Source organism: Cydia strobilella, chromosome 9 (assembly GCF_947568885.1).
Source record: "Cydia strobilella chromosome 9, ilCydStro3.1, whole genome shotgun sequence".
Taxonomy (NCBI): domain Eukaryota; kingdom Metazoa; phylum Arthropoda; class Insecta; order Lepidoptera; family Tortricidae; genus Cydia; species Cydia strobilella.
In genome coordinates this window covers 15809702-15830191 of record NC_086049.1, presented here as the reverse complement: position 1 = coordinate 15830191, position 20490 = coordinate 15809702, and the positions used below count along the sequence as shown (strand labels likewise).

The following is a 20490-nucleotide window of genomic DNA, read 5'->3' as shown; positions in this document are numbered from 1 at the left end:
GGAGAAATTTCCAGAAGACATTGTGTATGAAGTTAAATTAAAAGGAGCTACAGAATCCATTCAAGACTTGAGAAGTCAGCTTAAGGTAGTCATATCAGCAAGGGAAGAAGCAAAGGGTTATAAAGAAAAGGATAAAACAGAAGAAAATAAATATACCACAGAAGTTTTACATGTCAGAGATATGAAAAAGAAAAGGACTTTCAATAAACTCAAATTTCAACACAATAAGAACTTTAAGAAATTTAATAAGAACCAATCTAGTACGGTAGCATTTACTGGAAGTACAGGAACGTTTACCCCAAAGAAGAGACCCTATGAGACTAAGAAAGAAGACGATGAAACCCAATCAGATCTAAAGAAAAGAAAGTTACAATGTATCTTTTGTCAAAATAGTCATTATAATGACCAGTGTACTGAATATAAAACTGTTGAAGACAGAAAGAAACGATTAAAGGGTCACTGTTTCTGTTGTTTATGGAAAGGACATAAACAAGCTAATTGTCGAAAAGGAAATCTCATCTGTGTTCACTGTAAAACAAGAGGAAAACATAATAGAGCATTATGCCCCAAGATGTTCTCATCACATACTAACATTAAACCAGTTAACACATTACATGTACATGGAGAAGGTTCAACTGTTTTACAAACAGCAGTCATTGATGCTGTCGGAAGAAACAGAGTTATTAAAAAATGTCGTCTACTATTAGACTGTGGATCACAAAGAAGCTATGTAACAAAGAAAGTTGCCAAGGAATTAGAAGTGGCTGTGGAAGAAGAGGATCATCTCTTCGTGTTTACCTTTGGATCAGACAAACCGAAAGAAATAAAAAGCGACCTAGTTAGGATATGTTTAAAAACAAAGGATGACAAATTAAAAATACTCTTTGCAAATGTTGTACCGGTGATTACACAAGGCGTTTCTTATCCAAGAAAAGAATTATTAAAACATGTTAACAGATATGATCAAAATATCGTCTTGGCCGATGACAATTCTTTGTCCGAACGGGTAGACATTTTAATTGGGAATGATTACTATTATTCACTTATGCGTACTGAGAAAATAGAACTCGAAGAAAACTTGTATCTTGTGGACTCTGTATTCGGATGGATCCTCTCTGGCAAACCGAATGAAGGAAAGAATGATGAGCTGACGGTTCTCACATATTTCCAAACTTCCTATGGAAATAAACTGAATAAGCCCGATCCACCTTTAGATATGGGTAGTGTTAAGAATTTATGGGAATTGGAATCTATTGGAATAACAGATTCGCCAAATTCTAATAGGGATGAAGAAGCTATAAAAACATTTAATGAAACGACAGTGGTCGAAGATAATAGGTATGTAGTAAGTTGGCCATGGAATGAATATCCTCCAGACTTACCTTCAAACTTCGGTTTAGCTTACGGTCGTTTGGTAAGTCTATTGAATAGAATGGATAAGGAAACATTAGTGGTTTACGAACAAACACTAAAGGATCAGGTAGATAAAGGTGTGATAGAAATTGTCCCTAACAATGTTGAAGTGGATCATCCAGTACATTTTCTGGCCCATCATGGAATTTCGGCACCCGGGAAAGCTCTTAGGATCGTATACGATGCTTCTGCAAAAGTAAAAGACAATAAAAGCTTAAATGAATGTCTATATAGAGGTCCAATAATGTTAGAAGATCTAACAGGACTTTTAATCAAATTTAGATGTCACAAGATTGGAATGACAGCAGATGTCGAAAAGGCATTTTTACAGGTGGGACTGCATGACAAAGATAGGGATGTTACTCGATTCCTGTGGATTAAGGACATATCTAAACCAGCCACAAAGGAAAATCTAATAATTTATAGGTTCACACGAGTACCTTTTGGCATAATTTCTTCACCGTACTTACTGAATGCGACGATACGACATCATTTAATGAATTCCGATTCAGAACACATGAGAAAATTAGCAAACGACATCTATGTTGACAATTTGCTTACCGGAGCAAATAACATTCAGGAAGCTACACAAATATACGAGGATTGTAAATCAACATTTAAGCAAATCTCAATGAACATTCGTGAATGGAATTCAAACTGCAAGGATCTGAAAAATATCATCACCGACTGTAATAAAGATGATACAGTAAAAACATTAGGATTAGACTGGAATCTGAATAAAGATACACTGCAGATGAAAGTAAAGCTCAAGAATAATGCATTTACCAAAAGAGGATTGTTGAAGACAATAGCGTCAATTTATGACCCATGCGGATTTGCAGCACCCATAGTCTTACCGGCAAAGCTGCTTTTACAATCTTTGTGGAAAGAAAATAAGAAATGGGATTCACCTGTGTCAAATGAAGTAACGGAAAAATGGGAAATTATCTTGAAAGATCTTGACACAGTGAAAGATATATGTCTACCAAGACTTATGTCGAACAACAAAGATTGTGAACTTCATTGTTTCACAGACGCTTCAGTCGTGGCATATTCAGCAGTGGTTTATTTATTACAAGAAAACAATTTAAAGTTTGTAATTGGAAAATCCAGACTAACTCCTATAAAAGATCAAGAAAACTTGAAAATAGCACGATTGGAATTACTAGGAGTTGTCATTGGAAATAGATTACTACAATATGTGGCGAAATATCTCCCAATAAAGGTAACTAAGCAAGTGCTATGGTGTGACAGTCAAATCGTATTAAGCTGGTACAAATCGAATAAGCTGTTAGTACCGTTTGTAGCACGAAGGATAGAAGAAATCAAACGTAATAAAGATTTGGATATGAGGTACATTCCATCTACATTAAATCCAGCGGATGTGGCAACGAGGCCTCTCAAGTCAAAAGAAGAATTAACCAAATGGCTAAACGGTCCAGCATTTTTGTTACAAGATCCAACTACGTGGCCAAGTTCACCCGTAGTAGAGAATACTCTTTTGACGCGGGAGGGTCTCTCGAATCATAACACACAAGCATCTGAAGAGAAGATTACAGAATTAGCAAGTGAAAAGGAAATAGTTACATCAAATAAAGAAGACATAATGACAGAAATATCAGATAAAGATCATCTTGCACAAACGAATATAAATAATAAAATAAAGTCAGAAGTACAAGAGATAATAAAAGTCCAAAAACAATACTTCCCGGAGGAAAGTGGTGGCAAAAGAACACACCTCACTAGAAACTTAGGACTATTTACCGACATAGATGGAGTACTTAGATCTGAAGGACGTTTGACACATTCAGACTTGTCATATGAAACAAAACATCCAATCTTATTACCTAAAAATTGTGAATTTACCAATAAGGTCATAAAAAGAATACATGAAGAAAATTATCATGTAGGAGTACCACATACATTAAGTAAAGTGAGACAACGGTTTTGGATTCCACAAGGTAGAGCACAAGTTCAGAAAATCATAAATAAATGTCCACAATGTGTAAAACACGGAGGAGGAGCTTACACTTTACCCAACACACCTGCTTTACCTCCAGAGAGAGTAAAATATGAGACACCTTTTACTTATGTTGGAATGGATTACTTCGGACCTATGGTAGTCAAATCAGATAAAAGTCAAGAAAAACGTTGGGTCTGTTTATTCACTTGTTTAGTGGTACGTGCCATTCACCTTGATTCGAAGATTTGTTGCAGCTAGAGGAACTCCTTCAATAATAGTGTCGGATAATGCACTTCAATTTAAACTACTGTCGGAAGTAGTGACTGGAATTAATTCATCATCAAAAGGAGTACAATGGAAATTTATTCCTCAATTAGCACCCTGGCATGGGGGAGTGTATGAACGCTTAGTAGCGATAGTGAAACATTGTCTTAAGCGAACCCTTGAAAAACATTTACTAGGAGACAATCAGCTGTTAACAATCATCAAAGAAGTACAGGCCATAGTAAATACTAGACCTTTGACTTATGTAGGAAATGATCAAGGACATATTTTAAAACCGGCGGATTTTCTGACACCTGGAAGGTGTATTAATATTGACAATTTAGAAGAAAGGATCTCATCTTCAAGTACCTCTACTAAGCAACAACTGTTAGAAGGTTGGAAGAGAGGTGAAATGATTATGAATGAATATAAAGACATGTTTATAAATCAATACCTACTGAGTTTAAGAGAACGATATAATCATTCACCAAAACAAGCTAGAGTAAAAGCAAAAATTGCGCCATGCATTGGTGACATTGTACAGATCAAAGGAGAAAGTAAAAACAGGGGAAATTGGAAAGTGGGTCGTATAACAGAGCTACTTAAAGGAATAGACGGATTATGTAGAGTAGCAAAAGTAAAAGTGGGTGAGGCAATATTCACAAGGTCTATTGCACATTTGTATCCCCTAGAAGCAGAAGAGTCTCTGTTATCTGAAGACCTCATGAAAGATCAATCGTGTATCAAACAATCGTTAAACTCACCATATGGTAGCAATAACCTAGATCAAGAATTGTCATTAAAAATAAGAGAACCTATGATTTCATCAGAGAATGAAATAGATAGAGCTATAATTAACGAAATGGATGTAACGAAGCATAAAGAAGTAATGGACGATACAGAGAGGCATGAGGACATAGATATGTTAAATGATGATGAAATAATGGATGGTTCAGATGAGATAAGCCACATGGACATCTCAGATGAAATGATAGAAAGTTCAACAGAAGTAAACGAAGTGATGGAAGACCATGAGCAAAAGGAAATACAGGAAGAGTCGATGACTGGAAAGGGAAACCATAAGAGGGCAGCGGCGGTTCAAGCAATGAAAAGAATAAAAGATTGGACGCGCCACTTAATGCTCACCTTAACTCAACATTAATTTTCCTCGACGGGTGTGTCGCGACATATCGCGAATCACCTACTATAAAAAACCTTCCTTCCGTTTCACACTGTCTATGGTAAGACTTCCTTCTGTTATATTATCTATGATAAAGGACGCTTTTTCCTGTTGCGACTGGTGTACAACTACTTGCTGTTATGAAAAAGTATTTCTTTGAGTGTGTCAATAAATATATAGTAAAGTACAAGACGCTACACTGCAAATTGAGAGCTAAGTATAATTAGTAAAAAAGATAATAATATAAGTCACAAGGGAAATAAAACAAATATGATTCCCTATGAAAGATTTGACGTTGATATACAAGTACATTATAGTTTCAATAAAATCGAATGATAAAGCCATGTACTAGCATAAGACGCCTTGTCTGCGGGAAGGCTGTCATGATAATCTTGCTTATATCAAATAAAGGAGTCTGGTTGTGGACAGACTCAAGTCAATATTTTACTGATTTCCTCTGGGTCGGGCGCTGTTGCGGTCGGAGGAAAAGCATGCCGGCCATAAGAACGCTCGACCAGAGATGCTGTTGCTAGCGCTGTCGGGGTCGAAGACATAAAGATTCGGTCGGTCTTGACAGCGTTAGATCAGAGATGCCTTGCGAGGTTTTGTCGGGTAAGGGGCATAGAAGTCCGCCGACTATAAGAAAGTTAATTCAATGATGGTAACCTGCTCTGAGGAGAGGTTAATGATAATAGTTTCTGTTAGGAGCTAGCGCTACTCCTCATGGCTGACGAGCTATGAACAGACGATGTGTGGAGTCCAGCACAATAAATGGGACATTGTAACAAACAAGTTACTGTGTATATTACAATAATCAAATACATGAATGGGTCACGCACTACTAAGGTGCCTGATTGAGTCATGTACATACATAAACTGTTAATACATGTGCTTTGGTATAATAATAAATTCTGAGACATCTATAATTATAAAATCGTGATGTACTTAGTGACTATTGAGGAGTCAATGTGTACCTTTTACAATACAGGCCCAGCTGTTCTACTAATATGGTCATCACAAAGTACAAAGAGGAGCGCACATGGAGATTGCAGCCGTGGAAGTAAAATTATCAGGTATGAGTCATGTCCTTTTGCTACTGAACTGACACATATCGGCATAATAATAGAAGTAAATAGATTCCTTATTAGTGATGTTAAGATAGTTGAGTTACATCAGATGAATCTAGGCAAGATATACATTTTGTGGCTATCGTACTTTCCCCAGCGATGGGCACATGACATAGTCGTATTATTTTAGTTGAAATATTTCGGGATGTTTCAGCGGTCATCTTGGTTTATTTTATTTATTTTCTTGCTATTCCTGAAAGATTGGAAAACGTGTTGAGTTTTTATTTGTAATGGTTTGAAGTTCCCTTTGTGATAATGTCTTGTGTGATCGAGGGCTGTAAATCGCATACAGGAAGAAAAGAAAATACGCACGAACCGATAACCTTTAATCGGTGAGTTTTGTTCAATTTTGAAGAAATTAATTTATAGGACCTGACCCTAAACATAGAAATCGATATATTGTTTATGTAATTATTACTTGCATTCAAGTCTATATAGATTTTTGCATAAATTTTCGAACTTTTCTGCTAAGTATGAAAGGTTATATTTTTGGCATAGTGATGTATCGACCTCAGATCAATAACCTATCGACATTTACAGCTTTCTTATAGTTTGGCCCAGGACTGTCTTATTTTAATTGATGAGTACAGTCAAGGGCATAAATATATATACATTCCCAAAGTCTCAAAAATATGTGTACGCTCAGACAATAAAATCGTGTTCACATATTTTTAAGCCATTTGTCTGGATCGATATTTTTGCCTTCGACTGTACCTATAGTTTTCTTTGTTCTTACTTACTGACAGATTGTGTTTGCCAGACTATAGTTTAATACTAAAAACCGGTCAATGCGGGTCGGACGCGCGCACCAAGGGGACCGTACTTTTTAGTATTTGTTGTTATAGCGGCAACAGAAATACATCATCTGTGAAAATTTCAACTGTCTAGCTATCACGGTTCATGAGATACAGCCTGGTGACAGACAGACGGACAGCGAAGTATTAGTAATAGGGTCCCGTCTTAACCCCTTTGGCTACGGAACCCTAATAAAAAAGACATTAATGATCATTGATGAATGTTCCTTTTATTAATATTGTTGGTCACAAAACTCAACTTTTTATTTCAGATTTCCAAAGGACGAGGAATAGGGGATATTACTGCAATGTTCTGCCACCAGAGTGCAGCACTAGCTTTTTTAGTGCACCGTATCGTAACTTATTCATACTGTACCTTTAACAGGTTTTTGACAAGTTTTCAGGGGACCTACCGGAAAACTCGAATCCGAAATTTCGTTATCTAGCTGCCTCTTTATCGCTCGAATACGCAAGAGTGGCAGAGATGTTAGATAACAAAAGTTCGATTTTCTTGTTTCGCGATAGACCCTCAGATTGTGATAGTGGCGCCACCTACGCCGAGTTTCGCGTGATATTCCCTATTATTAAATAAAAAAAAATATTACACGAACGTTTTTTTTTTTATTTCCTATTTGGTACAGTCAGCTGCAGAGAAAAGATACCCCACGTCCATACTAATTTACAGAACTTTGTATGCAGGGGGGGTGCCTTTTCTCTGCAGCTGACTGTACATGACTAGAAACTATACTTAGTCTTTTAGCATTAGAAAAAACGGTAAACCATTTCCACGTGTCTTTTTATTGACAAGTTTTTTTATAAATATAGCATTATTTTACTTATGAAAGCAAAAGTATGTAAATGATCGTATATTATATTTGTTGTGACTTATTTTCAAAGTGTTTTTCGATAAAACGACACGTTAAGATCGCTCGCCTTCTTTCTAATGATAAAAAAACGAGAGGTATAGTTAGACGGTTCTGAGTGGTAGACTGCAAATGAGATAAAAGCTATATTAGGTACATGCATTAATCCTCATATCAGGCGGCTCTGATTCCAAGGATTGCATAATTTTTATAATTTTTAATGATTTTTAGAATATGAAAAGTATAAAAGTTATGCAATCCTTGTATTCCACGCATTTCATTTCATTTCAACGAGCCGCCTGCTACAGATTTCTTGAAATTGCCGCGTTTTTTCAGGTTCAACTTTCATTAGCCAGACTATTATCAATTTGCCAATTTCGTGATTATTCTTTTATACGGCACATAAACTTATGCATAATTTATCGATATAAAAAGTCGACACAGTCACATCCCTAGCAAATTATCAAACTTATGACACCGTACGTAAATGAGAAATAACAAGCATATATGCATCTCTTTTCGGCACATTATCTAATTCGTAAGGAAGTAAAGTACGGGTATACATATTTGCGAAGCATTTTTGCCCGACTTCTATGCTTTAGTCATAATTCTGAGACTAGCACCCAAAAGAAAAGGATGAGTATAGTTTTTTTGTTCTTATTTACTGACAATTTGGTTTGACCAACTATAAAAGAAAATCGAATAAAGCGATGCAACTGGATGCAACACAAGTTTTTGGGCAAATTCCATTAACATTTATATTTATTACACACAACTGCACCGCACCGTGACGTTGGTGCGGTGCGGTAGTGTGTTATGACTTTAATACTCAGTTAAAAAAATTGTGAAAACGCCTCTGCATTAAAACGTTTTTTTTATTCGATAATTCGGGACACGGTTGTTGGACAGCGCAAACTAAATTATAGAGTAGAGTGAGAATAAAGAATACCTTAAAACTGTCATTTAATTTCGCATCCAGGCCATAAATGTTAAAAAAAAAAAAAAAAAAAATGTCATTTAATTGGCTTAAAGGACTCGCATCCAGGCCATAAATGTTCAAAAAAAAAGACATTGTTCCAAATAAATAAAAGGTTTCTTTTGTGGTGCAAATGCAAAATATATCAATTATTTCTACAAATTCTAAAACAAGTGGTAGTTAGTCCCTAAAATTATATGTTTCCGAACGTTAACATAGTAGTCTAAATATCATATATATTTTTTTTACTAATAAGAAGGGGGCGATAAGTGCCTCGAGGACAAAATGACTTCGATAATTGATCAAATGGAGCAGCACTCCCAAGTTTCGACGAGGTTCCCGGGGCCGGAGCCTATGACGTCCTCGGGCTACATCAACATGCAGCTCGAAGACAACACGCCCATGTTCTCAAAGCAGAAGATGAAATTCAACCCTACTGACTCTATCACTCATGTAGCGGTGGCGAGCGACTATTTGGTGCTAGCCATGGCCAATGGGAAACTGTTTCGAATGGATTTGAAAAGGCCTGATCAAAATGAGGGTATGTGTTGAGACTGTTGAGCTGTTAGTGCCATAATACAAATTAATAAAAATATGTAGCTTGCTGAATGTTGTCTACCATTATAGAATATGTGGATGGAGATCCTCTACTACTGCCACATTTATTATATATATATATATATATGGTTAAATTATTTATAGTTATAGAACATAAGAGCTTAAGTATCCAGCTAGATTAATATACACAAAATTGGTACTACACAACTAGGGAACTCAAATTATTTTATGAAATATTTTTTTGATTTGTTTTTTAAGTAGTCACACTACTATATGTATATAAATTGTAAAACTGAATTAGATAACATACACTAAAAAAAAGTGAAAGTCGACTAATCTGTGAGTATTCAGATAAAAATAATTATTGAGATTAGTGTTAAATGGTTTAGCAACCCAAATAATAAAATTATTGTAGAGCTGCTCAATTTCTACTTCTGTATGTTAACAGCGAATTGATTGAGTGCATAATTTTCTTGTGCTAATTTAAATTAAACCAAGTCGTTTGAATTAAAAATACTTATATTTTAAAACATATTTTGTCTATCTATTAATTACTCTGCAAGATATTATTTCAATCACAAACATGTTTAAACATGTACCAATACTTTAAATATTTAATTTAAAATCATGTATTTAAAAACAAATGCAGCTACAAAAAAGTAATTCATGAATTTATTCTGTAAGTAATTCTGTAATTTATTCTATTTATTTATTTATTCAAGGGATCTTTCAACACTTATGTCACTATTTCAGAACTCCAATATTCAAAGTTTGTCCAACCAAACACTCGGCTGACAGGAATATTCCTCGACCCACTAGGCTACCACCTGCTCCTGGCCTTTGCCGCCAGAAACAAAGATGGTAACCCTGAACTCGTCTATTTACACCGAAGAAGCTCCAAACTCAAATCTGTCACAAAATCTAGGAACTATGAAGTGACAGAAGTTTGCTGGAATAATGAAAATACTTCTGAGGTTACAACGGGTCCCATTTTGCTTGGGACATCACAGGGACACATTTTGGAGACTGAGTTAGAAGCGGATAGTGATAAAATGTTTACGGCAAACCAGCAATATTGGCGACAGGTAATTTTCTCTTCATCTTGTATACTTTTGTTATTTTTTTTAGTTTGAATCTTTAATTTATTTATTTCACTCTTGCTAAAGCCTCCCGAAGCTTGGATTTATTTCACTTTACCAAATATCAGTCTGAAAGTAATATAATCAATTCATAATTCAAGAATTGACCAATCTATGATTATTAAAACGTTTTCTCCACCTTCAAAACTCTATTTTCGTTATTGGTGTATTCTAATGTGTAATTATTTCCTCGCAAGCTGCCTAATTACCTCCCGCTGTATGGAGGGAAGGAGATAGATGGTTTGGTAATTTGCATGTCTCTCTATTAACACAATAGATAATAGTGTTGTAGTAACATTCAGAATTCTGATGGTCTATCTATATGGGTTATCACCAGGGACCGGCCCGCTATCCCTTATCAGGGTTTTATAAGGGTATTGCATAAGGCTTAACTCACCATACCCTTTGCCAGACGAAACCCTTTGTTTTGCTTTTAAAAACCCTTATATAAAGCTACCACATTTGAGTAATCGGTAGCCCAAATACCCTTACAAAACCCTTATCATCCGCTCACCAACACCTTGCATATTGCTTATAAGGGTTAGCCTTATAAAGGGCTTCCCTTTTAGCATATAAGCGTGTAAATTTAAGTCATCTACCTTGTTCATAAAGCACACATTACTTCGAATCCGAGCGATCGTCGGCGGCGACGGCGGCGTTCTTTGACTAGGCACGTATTTTCTTTCCCTTTCATACACTACCGTAGATATATACTAATCCTGTCTCTTTCACGCAAAGGGAAACCTTTATAAAAAGCGCTTAAAGATAAGGGTAACCCTTATTAAGAGCTAGCCTTATTTTTGGTTAGCTTTTCGGTAAGGGTTAGTCAAAGATAAGGGTATGAATGGGCTTGCAGTTCGAAAGGGAAAGTCTTTCAATGTGTTAGCCGTGTTTAAGTGTCGCCCATTGAAAGGGTTTTATCGCGGAAAGGGTTGTCCGGTCCCTGGTTATCACTAATTATTTGATCAAAGACTGTCATATCCTTAGTTTGACAGTAGAAAGTCATACTATCCCTCCCACTCATGACATGTTCTCTATTAGCCGTGTTCACTCACTGTACTGCACTGCACTTCCTACCTGTGTTGAATGTAGTAATGTTTAGTTTTTAGAGTTGCCCAATTTCACAATAGATGTCGCTGTTCTATCGGCTGCTTCGCGCTGTTAAGATTTTTCCACAGCCCCGTATATAGTAAATTTGGTTTCTGAATAAATGAGTATTAAGTTGTCAAGTGAAGTGTTTCATTACAAAAGGTAGGAAGTGCAGTGCAGTATAGTGAGTGAACAAGCCGGGTCCACACAAAGCGAGCATGCGCGAGGCAATTTCCTCACCTACTTTTTAAACTTATCCGATTGATTAAATAGAAATTGTGTTTAAAAATAACTGCTATCTATGTTTTTCTAATAATTATCTGGTGCTTTATTTCATGCATGGTGTGAAATAATTTATTTTAAATACAGTGTAATCTCTATTACATGACACATGACCGACAAAAATGAAAAAAAAAAAACCGGCCAAGTGCGAGTCGGACTCGCGCACCGAGGGTTCCGTACTTTTTAGTATTTGTTGTTATAGCGGCAACAGAAATACATCATCTGTGAAAATTTCAACTGTCTAGCTATCACGGTTCATGAGATACAGCCTGATCCCTGGTGACAGACAGACAGACGGACAGCGGAGTCTTAGTAATAGGGTCCCGTTTTTACCCTTTGGGTACGGAACCCTAAAAACCATATAGCATTTATATTTGTACGTATATCTTATTAAATCAAAATGTGGCATGATAACTTGATAACTTAACTTCTTTTAAATTATGACTGAGGGCTGTAGCCAAACAATTATTGAAACGAACTATTTTACACCGTTGCAGATATTCGACATAGTGGACAAGGACTCCAACCCCCCAATCACGGGCATTCAGTTCCACCGCGTGAACAACACCAGCAAGTTCTTCGTGTTCATCACGACCCCGACCAAGCTGTACCAGTTCATCGGTTTCGCTGTCACTACGGACGGCAAGCTGTCCCTACAGTCTATATTCCACAAGTAAAATATACCTTATTTCTAGGTTATAAGGTTCAATTTTCGTGTTTGTTTATCGCAACCAACCCCGACCAAGCTACTATTTACTATGGACGAGAAATCCATGTTTGTGACGTTTTCAAGTAAAAGGTGCCACATTGTCGCTTACCATAAGGACGGATTTGCTTGTATTTTCATACGAATAACCTGTCAGAGCGTCCTTATGGTACCTTTTGCTTGAAAACGACACATTTATTTAGGTATTTGGTAGGTTAAAGGTTGGTAACGCATACGTGATGTTGTTTATGTCGATGGGCGGCATAAAAAAAAATCCACGAGTAAAATATACCTTATTGCTAGGTTATAAGGTTTAATTTAGTTCTTCGTGTTTGTTTATCACGACCCGGACCAAGCTGTACCAGTTCATAGGATACGCTGTCACTACGGACGGAAAGCTGTCGCTACAGTCAATATTCCACAAGTAAAATATGCTGTATTGCTGGGTTATAAGGTTTAGTTTGGCTTACGCCCGCAATACATCAAGTCGTACCAGTTCTTAGGATACGCTGTTATTACGGACGAGAAACTGTCGCTCCAGTGCCCTCTTTATCAAAAGCTTGTAGCTTGTAATACAAACGAAACTCACTTTTTGACAGCATTTGTTAGAAAGGGTCTTCCACTTGTATTACAAGCTACAAGCTTTCGATAAACAGGGCACAGGAGCCCGTTTCTCAAAAGCTTGTAACTTGTAATACAAGTGGATGTCCCTTTCTAACAAAAGCTGTCAAAAAGTGACATCCGCTTGTATTACTAGTTACAAGCTTTTGAGAAACGGGCCCCAGTTCCAGTTTATATTTCACAAGTAAAATATACCTGTGTAGTAAAATGAACTGTCGCCTGCGGTATTTCCGGACCGATATGACCTTAAAACCTTCAAGAAAAGAGCGTATTCCCATCTTAAAGGCCGGCAACGCACTTACAACCCCTCTGGTGTTGCGGGTGTCCATGGGCGGCGGTAATCGCTTACCATCAGGTGATCCGTCTGCTCGTTTGCCTCCTATTTAATAAAATAAAATAAAAACCTTATTGCTTCTTACATAGGGTTTAGTTTAATTCACAATACTGCGGACGGCAATTTATCGCTGTTGTTTATATTTCACACAAAAATATTAGGAACACCTGCGTTATGCTGTTACTACAATAGGGAATATTACGCGAAACTCTGCGTAGAAGGCGCCAGGGCGCCACTACCACAATCTGAGGGTCTATCGTGAAACAAGACAATTTATTTATCTCTAACATCTCTGTCACTCTTGCATATTCGAGCGATAAAGAGGCAGATAGCGAATTTTCGGATTCGCGTTTCCCGGTAGGTCCTCTGTAAACAAACCGCCTTGATGCATCAATGTCATATTTTATTATCTCTGAAAATTTGTCAAAAACCTGTTAAGGGTACAGTATGTATAAGTTACTCTATGGTTTACTAAAAAGGCTAGTCCTGCGCTCTGGTGGCAGAACATTGCAGTAATATCCCCTATTCGGCATGTTGCATAAGGTCTTCGTTTGCATACAATCTATTCTAACTTATCAGGTACTTGACGATCCCGGAGACGGGTATTCAGGAGATACCTTCGAGCCTCAAGTACTCCAAACTGCAGTTCTACTTCGACCACAACAACGTGCCCAAGACCTTCGCCTGGCTCACGGGCCCTGGGATATTCTACGGACAGGTAATTTGCGTTAACCGTAGGGAGCTGCACAAGAACATTCTGCTTATTGGCACGAAGTGACAATGTCAAGTTTAAGCTTCAGATTCCCAGCAAAGGAAGCGAGCGTGAACTTTAGGGGGCAGCAGATACGTGGTGTGAAGTGTCAACGTCAAATTTAAGTTTCCGATTTAGGCAACAAGATGGCAGAACCTCCACGCACGGTCCCTATTTATTACAAGTTTTTATTTAGGTTTTGACCCACTTCCCGATTTCCGATTTAGCTCAAATATTGCATAGGTATAAATCGGGTGACAATGGAATAATATGATGACACGGAGCTGATCTGATGATTGAGACGGGAGGTGGCCATGAGAACTCTGAGATAAAACAACGCAAACTTCTTGTTTGGGGTTGTTGGAATTGTCTAATCGAGATTAGTTGCCTGTGGAAATAAAAGTACAAGCGATAAAAGCTTGTACCAAAAGCGGAATTTTTGCCAGTTTTTTTCAAACTGCTGTCATTTTACTCTTTCTACTGAATATCACGTTAGTGGATTTCCTTCTTTAGTCTTGTCAATATTACAGTTGGACCCGTCATCGCAGCAGAACTCCAACTCCCTGTTCACCCAGGCAGGCCTCATCAACTACCCCGACGACAAAGACAAGGACGACAAAGACAGAGCACCCCTCTCTTTCGTACTCACAGAGTTCCACGCCCTCCTCATGTACCCGGACCGCGTCAAGGCAGTATCGCTTCTCAACCACGAACTCGTCCACGAAGACATTTATTCCGAGGCCCATGGAAAATTAAAAAGCATAGTCAAAGATTTCAGAAAGAGAACCATCTGGGCCGTCACAGATAAAACTCTATTTAGATATAAAATTGTTAGAGAAGAACGAGATGTATGGAAAATCTATTCGGATAAAGAACAGTTTGATTTAGCGAAGGAATACTGCTTTAATAACCCAGCGTATATAGATATTATTAATGTCAAACAAGCCGAGTTGCTGTTCGCTAAAGCGGACTATGACAAAAGCGCAGAAATATTTGCAGACACGCAAAGCAGCTTCGAAACTGTATGCCTTAAGTTTCTAGAAGCAGATCAGACGAATGCCTTAAAAATATACCTGAACAGGCGATTAGAATCTCTAAATGAAGACGATAAGACTCTAATTTCAATGATAGTCATCTGGATTACAGAATTATATCTATCTCAGTTAGGTGTGCTAAGACGAACAGGGCAAGAAGATACTCAAAAGTATCATCAACTGCAAAGCGATTTTGAAGTGTTTTTAGTGCAGCCTAGAGTACAAAAGTGCATGCAACATGTCAAAAAGGTTATATACGATCTTATGTCTTCCCACGGCGATAAGCAGAACTTAATCAAACTAACAATTTTAAATGAAGACTACGAAAACGTTATAGCGCAAAATATTTACAAGAAATCTTACGCAGAAGCATTAAGCACACTCTCAACTTTAAAGAAGCCCGATTTATTTTACCAGTTTGCTCCCGTTTTGATGGAAGAGGAGCCTAGATTGACAGTGAATACTCTAATCGCGCAAGGCACAAGACTGAATTACCTCAAACTACTCCCAGCTTTTCTGTCCTGTGAGAACGATGAAGCTCACGTGGGTGAAATCATGAGGTACTTGGAGTTCATAATGCAGAACTTCAACGTGAAAGACACGGCCATCCACAATTATCTGTTGACATTGTACGCGGAACATGACAAGGTCGCGCTCATGAGGTATTTGGAGAGGCAGGGACAAGATGCCGTGTTGGTGAATTATGATGTCCATTATGCTTTGAGGTGAGTAGACATATGTTTTACTTTTACTCCAAATAAACAAATTGTCTTTTACTTTGAGTGCCTAATGCCGGCAATTCGTTTCAAGGTTTATTATGGAGTTGCAATACTTGCATCTCCTTCCTAAATGAAAGGTTGCGCCATTCAAAACAAAACGCAAATACCTACCGTTTTAATACCTACACAAAAATACAATGGAGAGACCGTCAACGCGCCGCTCCCCGCACCGCGCGCAACGGCACAACGCTAGGGTTGTCTACACTTAGAAATTATAGTAGTAGCATAGGCATATTAGAGCGCGTTAGCGCGTGTGGCAACCAACTGGCTGGATTTTGTACCGCCGGCGGGACGAGAGGCATAAAACCGAGCTCGCGTTCCATAGGCCTGCCAAAACTAACAACATATTCAGTTTTGGGATAAGGTGTGATTATTCCAGTTAGTGCGTACCTAATTGTGTCAAATCTGCTACTTTTTATAAAGATTGGAACATGAATCCAAACTATTTGATATTTTTATTTAGTGCTCGCACTTCTTAACTGTCTCCTCAATTCACAGATTATGCCGCGAGAGAGAACTCCCCGAAGCTTGCGTCAAGCTATCCGCCTTATTAGGACTCTGGGAGGCGGCCGTGGAACTCGCTTTACAAGTGGACCTGGCGCTAGCCAAGTCCGTGGCCGCGCGGCCTCCCGAGCCCGCCACACAACGTGCCCTGTGGCTGACTATCGGTAACTAGTAACTGGCCACAGATCAACTCAACCACTGCTTTACTAGGACTGAGCTTTGTGAATTTGACGTGTAAAATGTGTATTTTATCAATAAACCATTGAATTGAATTGAATTGAATTGGGAGGCGGCCGTGGAACTCACTTTACAAGTGGACCTGGGGCCTGTTTATCAGAAGGTTGTAGCTTGTAATACAAGTGGAAGTCCCTTTTGAAAGCTTTTGTTAGAAAGGGACTTGCACTTGTATCACAAGCTACAAGCTTTTGATAAACAGGCCCCTGGCCTTAGCCAAGGCCGTGGCCGCGTCGGCATGTCTGACCATCGGTAGTATATATACATATATTATCATTAGAACAAAAAAATAGTAAATCTTTTTTCCAATTTTATTCTCTAAAAATGGCCGCCAAGTTTAAAAAGAACCCGTACTCATAAAACTTATAAGCAAACCTTTGTTAATTTTGGTCCGTTTCTAACAAACACATAGTAAGTAACATGACTGCAATTGAAGATTGCAGTCGGGTTGCAGTCCGTCTGTATCGGCCCTAAGACGCGATATCGTGACATTCGTGACGTTGGGAGTTGAAGGATTAAATAAAATGACCTCATAATTTCAGCGGAACACGTAATCACCAAGAACCAAGACCTTCGGGAAGCCATGAGCTTCCTCACAGAGTGTCCGCTCTTGAAGATAGAGGACCTACTTCCCTTCTTCAGCGACGTGGTCACTATCGACCACTTCCGCGACCCCATCTGCCAGTCGCTTCAGGTAATCATCATATCAACCGCACCAGCACCTCCGGGAACCCATGAGCTCTACAGAGTGTCCGCTCGTGAAGATAGCTTATACAGGACGCAGGACGCTTATTCAGCGTCGTGGTCACCATCGACCACTTCCACGACCCCATCTGCCAGTCGCTCCAGGTAATCGTCATCATATCAACGGCACCGGCACCTCTGGGAACCCATGAGCTTAACCGCTCGTGAAGATAGCTTATAGAGGACCTACTTCCGTTCTTCAGCGTCGTGGTCACCATTGACCACTTCCGCGACCCCATCTGCCAGTCGCTCCAGGTAATTATCGTCATATTAGCCGACCAAATGGCCTGTCTCAAGGATCATATACATAAAGACTAATGCGCTGCCCTCATCTAACGGTAATCATAACAATCTAATAGCCGGGTCCACACAGATCGAGCATACGCGCGAGGCAATTTCCGTCGCGCACAAAAAGGCCAGTGTAGACGTGCCTCGGCCTCTGCGCGCGCCGCCTCTGCCGAGGCACGTCTACGCTGGCCGTTTTAAGCGCGACGAAATGCGCTGTTAACTAACAGTTCGTAAACCTTATTACAAAAGGCATAAGGTCCACCGATGGACAGTTAACTTTTTCGACGCCGTGTCAAACACAAAAGCTGTCACTCGGACGCCACGTCACCGAAGTGTCAAAACTGACATTGAACTTTATGCACATGCACATAGGTCTATGTTGCCCTGTGGTCTTTGACCGATTAATCCGTCTTTGGCGTTGGACCTGCGGTGCCGATATATCCGTCATTGGCGTCGAAAAGGTTAACAGTGTTGCTGTTTGTACCTTTAGTCGGCGATGAGTTATGATTGATATCTCTCTTCTTGATATTTATATTCTGGATAATTGAGGCTGGAACTATTTTACAATGTTCTCAAAACATTTAATTATATTTTACATAATAAAAGTGTCTACATTTTTAAAGGATTGGCAATGTGCATTGAACACCTTTAGTGTGTTATTTCACCTTTCTAATATTTGACCAAATTTGTATTTGCGTCTCACATAATGGCCCATAATGGTTAGTAACAATGAAGATTGGTTAATGAGAGAGTGAGACGCAATGCACCACCCTTATAAACGTAACTGTAATCACTAAATTAGGTGAGTTTTTATATGCCACATTTTTGTTTATAGGAATACAACTGTCAAATAAAGGAATTGAAAGCAGAAATGGACGAAGCCACCCAAGCCGCTGAATCCGTAAGTAACCTATATGTCTTCGTAAATCGAAAATGCAATTTGTCGCCATTTTTGCTCTCAGCTCTTGTGTAGGTATTATTTATTTTCCCCGATTTAGGTAAAACACAGCTTTTACAAACCCTTGCTGACCTTGTAACAAGGGCGACATATTATACCTATTCATTATCAATAGAAATAGAACAGAAAACCTAATTTATTTCGTGAACCTAATATTATTTCAAATTGTGTAGTCATAATGTATTGTTTGTCCGGATTGTCGTTAGTCATAATTTGGTTTTTCTCAGAAACGCCTGTCATAAAACAAACCTAACCTATCTACAGGATAACCTCACGAGAATCCTGAAATGTTAACGGTTTCAGAATAAAATTATGACTAATGATAATGTGACAATCATTATAATTATGTCAAACAACAGGATCCTTCATAACTGTTTGTAATTTTTGGCATCAGGTTCGCGCGGACATAAAGTCGTTCCGCAACCGCAGCGTGTGCGTGTCGGTGTCGGAGACGTGCTGCCTCTGCGAGATCGCGCTGCTGCTGCGGCCCTTCTACCTGTTCCCGTGCGGGCACAAGTTCCACAGCGACTGCACAAGGGCCCAGGCCATAGACATACTGAGTTAGTACACTTAAAGCGGGATTTACATTACGAAATTAGTGGCGTGAAATTTTTAAATTACACGTGAAACTGTTGGTAAAACTACTGTCACGACATTAATTACTCGCCACTAATTTCGTAATGTAAATCCCGCTACTGTCAGGCTAAGATTTGATTTATTTTAATGTATGTTAGAGAGTACCTTGTAAATAACAGACTTTTTTTTGCTACCCTATCTCAACCTACTGGGAGAAAGTGTTCTCCAAAGTACTGAAAAGTGACTAAAACACCCTTTAACTTCGAGAGTTTTGTTCAAGCAAATTGCTGGTTAATTATTGGTTTGATTAATTATGTTTTAGAACATGAAAAAATAATGAGCGAGTTTTTTGTTATATTGGTTCTTATTTTTCTTAAAACCCCATAGTTATTGTTGCCATCTTCGTAAGTATTGCATTTTTGTCGATTCGCAATGCCTTACTTTTGACGTACGACTCATTTCTCATAATACCCAATTAGTCTTCTCTAAATCGTACCGTATGTCATACTAATAAAGTCCATTTTCCCCAGGCCCAGTCCGCCGCAACAAGCTAGCCGACCTCCAGCGTCAACTAAACGTCCTCTCAAAGATAGAACTGTCTACTATAACCAGCAGCGGGTTACCGCTGAGAGAAGTACTGAGGAACGAGATCGATGACATAGTGGCCAATGAGTGCATCTTCTGTGGCGAGCATATGATCAACTGTATAGACAAGCCGTTTATTGCTGAAGAGGACTGGGACCGAGTTATGAAGGAATGGGAATAGATTTGAAGGCCTGACCAATTCCTGAGCGGTTGCTGTTTGGAGATTAGAAGATGCTGAGTAACCTAATCTGGGTTTTCGACTTAGGTCGGGTAGAAAGAGACTGGAATTTAGATAAATTATTTGGGAGTAGAGACCTACCCTCGAGATCCATGCGCTGATAGGTGGGTACTATTCGTTTAATTAAATCCAGGAACTGGTTTTTTTATAAGAATGTTTTGTAAAGGACCAACAAAAGGTTTGGCTGTATATTTTGCGAGAACAACAACTGCTGAAGTATGAGAGGCTAATTTCTAGTTGTAGTTTACCTACTTACATCTTCACTTGTATCACACTATATTGAGCGTTGTATGTATTAACAACAAAAGATGAGGCGATATGCTCCCTGTCCATAAAAGGGAATATAGGTCTAATGTCCCTCTCTACTCCTCTTATTATAATCGCTTACTGTGATAACCAATTATAATTTTCTTTTACGTCGCCATGTTACGAGTATCTGTATGTAAAACAATTATGTAAGAGAAATGTGAAATAAATATATAAGTACAAC

At 38.5% G+C, this 20490-nt stretch overlaps 1 protein-coding gene across 3 annotated transcripts; it reads left to right on the top strand.

Annotated features, from left to right (window-relative positions):
- The first annotated feature begins 8676 nt into the window (after positions 1 to 8676).
- LOC134744384 (vacuolar protein sorting-associated protein 18 homolog) lies at positions 8677 to 20440 on the top strand. 3 transcript variants are annotated; one of them, XM_063678176.1, is made up of 12 exons: positions 8677 to 9121; positions 9892 to 10223; positions 10475 to 10522; positions 12146 to 12269; positions 12727 to 12778; positions 13889 to 14027; positions 14591 to 15819; positions 16372 to 16541; positions 17154 to 17305; positions 18479 to 18544; positions 18996 to 19161; positions 19708 to 20440. In XM_063678176.1, exons 1-12 carry the CDS (start codon positions 8866 to 8868, stop codon positions 19941 to 19943), a joined length of 2970 nt encoding a protein of 989 aa, XP_063534246.1. In that variant the 5' UTR covers positions 8677 to 8865; the 3' UTR covers positions 19944 to 20440. The 3 variants fall into 3 exon arrangements, with proteins under 3 accessions (XP_063534246.1, XP_063534244.1, XP_063534247.1); XM_063678174.1 differs by lacking the exon at positions 12727 to 12778 and having other exon boundaries at positions 12146 to 12321; XM_063678177.1 differs by lacking the exons at positions 10475 to 10522; positions 12727 to 12778 and having other exon boundaries at positions 8679 to 9121; positions 12146 to 12321.
- The last annotated feature ends 50 nt before the right edge of the window (positions 20441 to 20490 follow it).

Bases quoted from the DNA above. Each gene is read 5' to 3' on its own strand.
- LOC134744384 (XM_063678176.1), top strand. From the start codon at position 8,866: ATGACTTCGATAATTGATCAAATGGAGCAGCACTCCCAAGTTTCGACG. The intron at 10,224-10,474 runs GTAATTTTCTCT...TTTCCTCGCAAG, and splicing joins ACCAGCAATATTGGCGACAG to CTGCCTAATTACCTCCCGCT. The intron at 12,779-13,888 runs GTAAAATATGCT...CTAACTTATCAG, and splicing joins CTACAGTCAATATTCCACAA to GTACTTGACGATCCCGGAGA.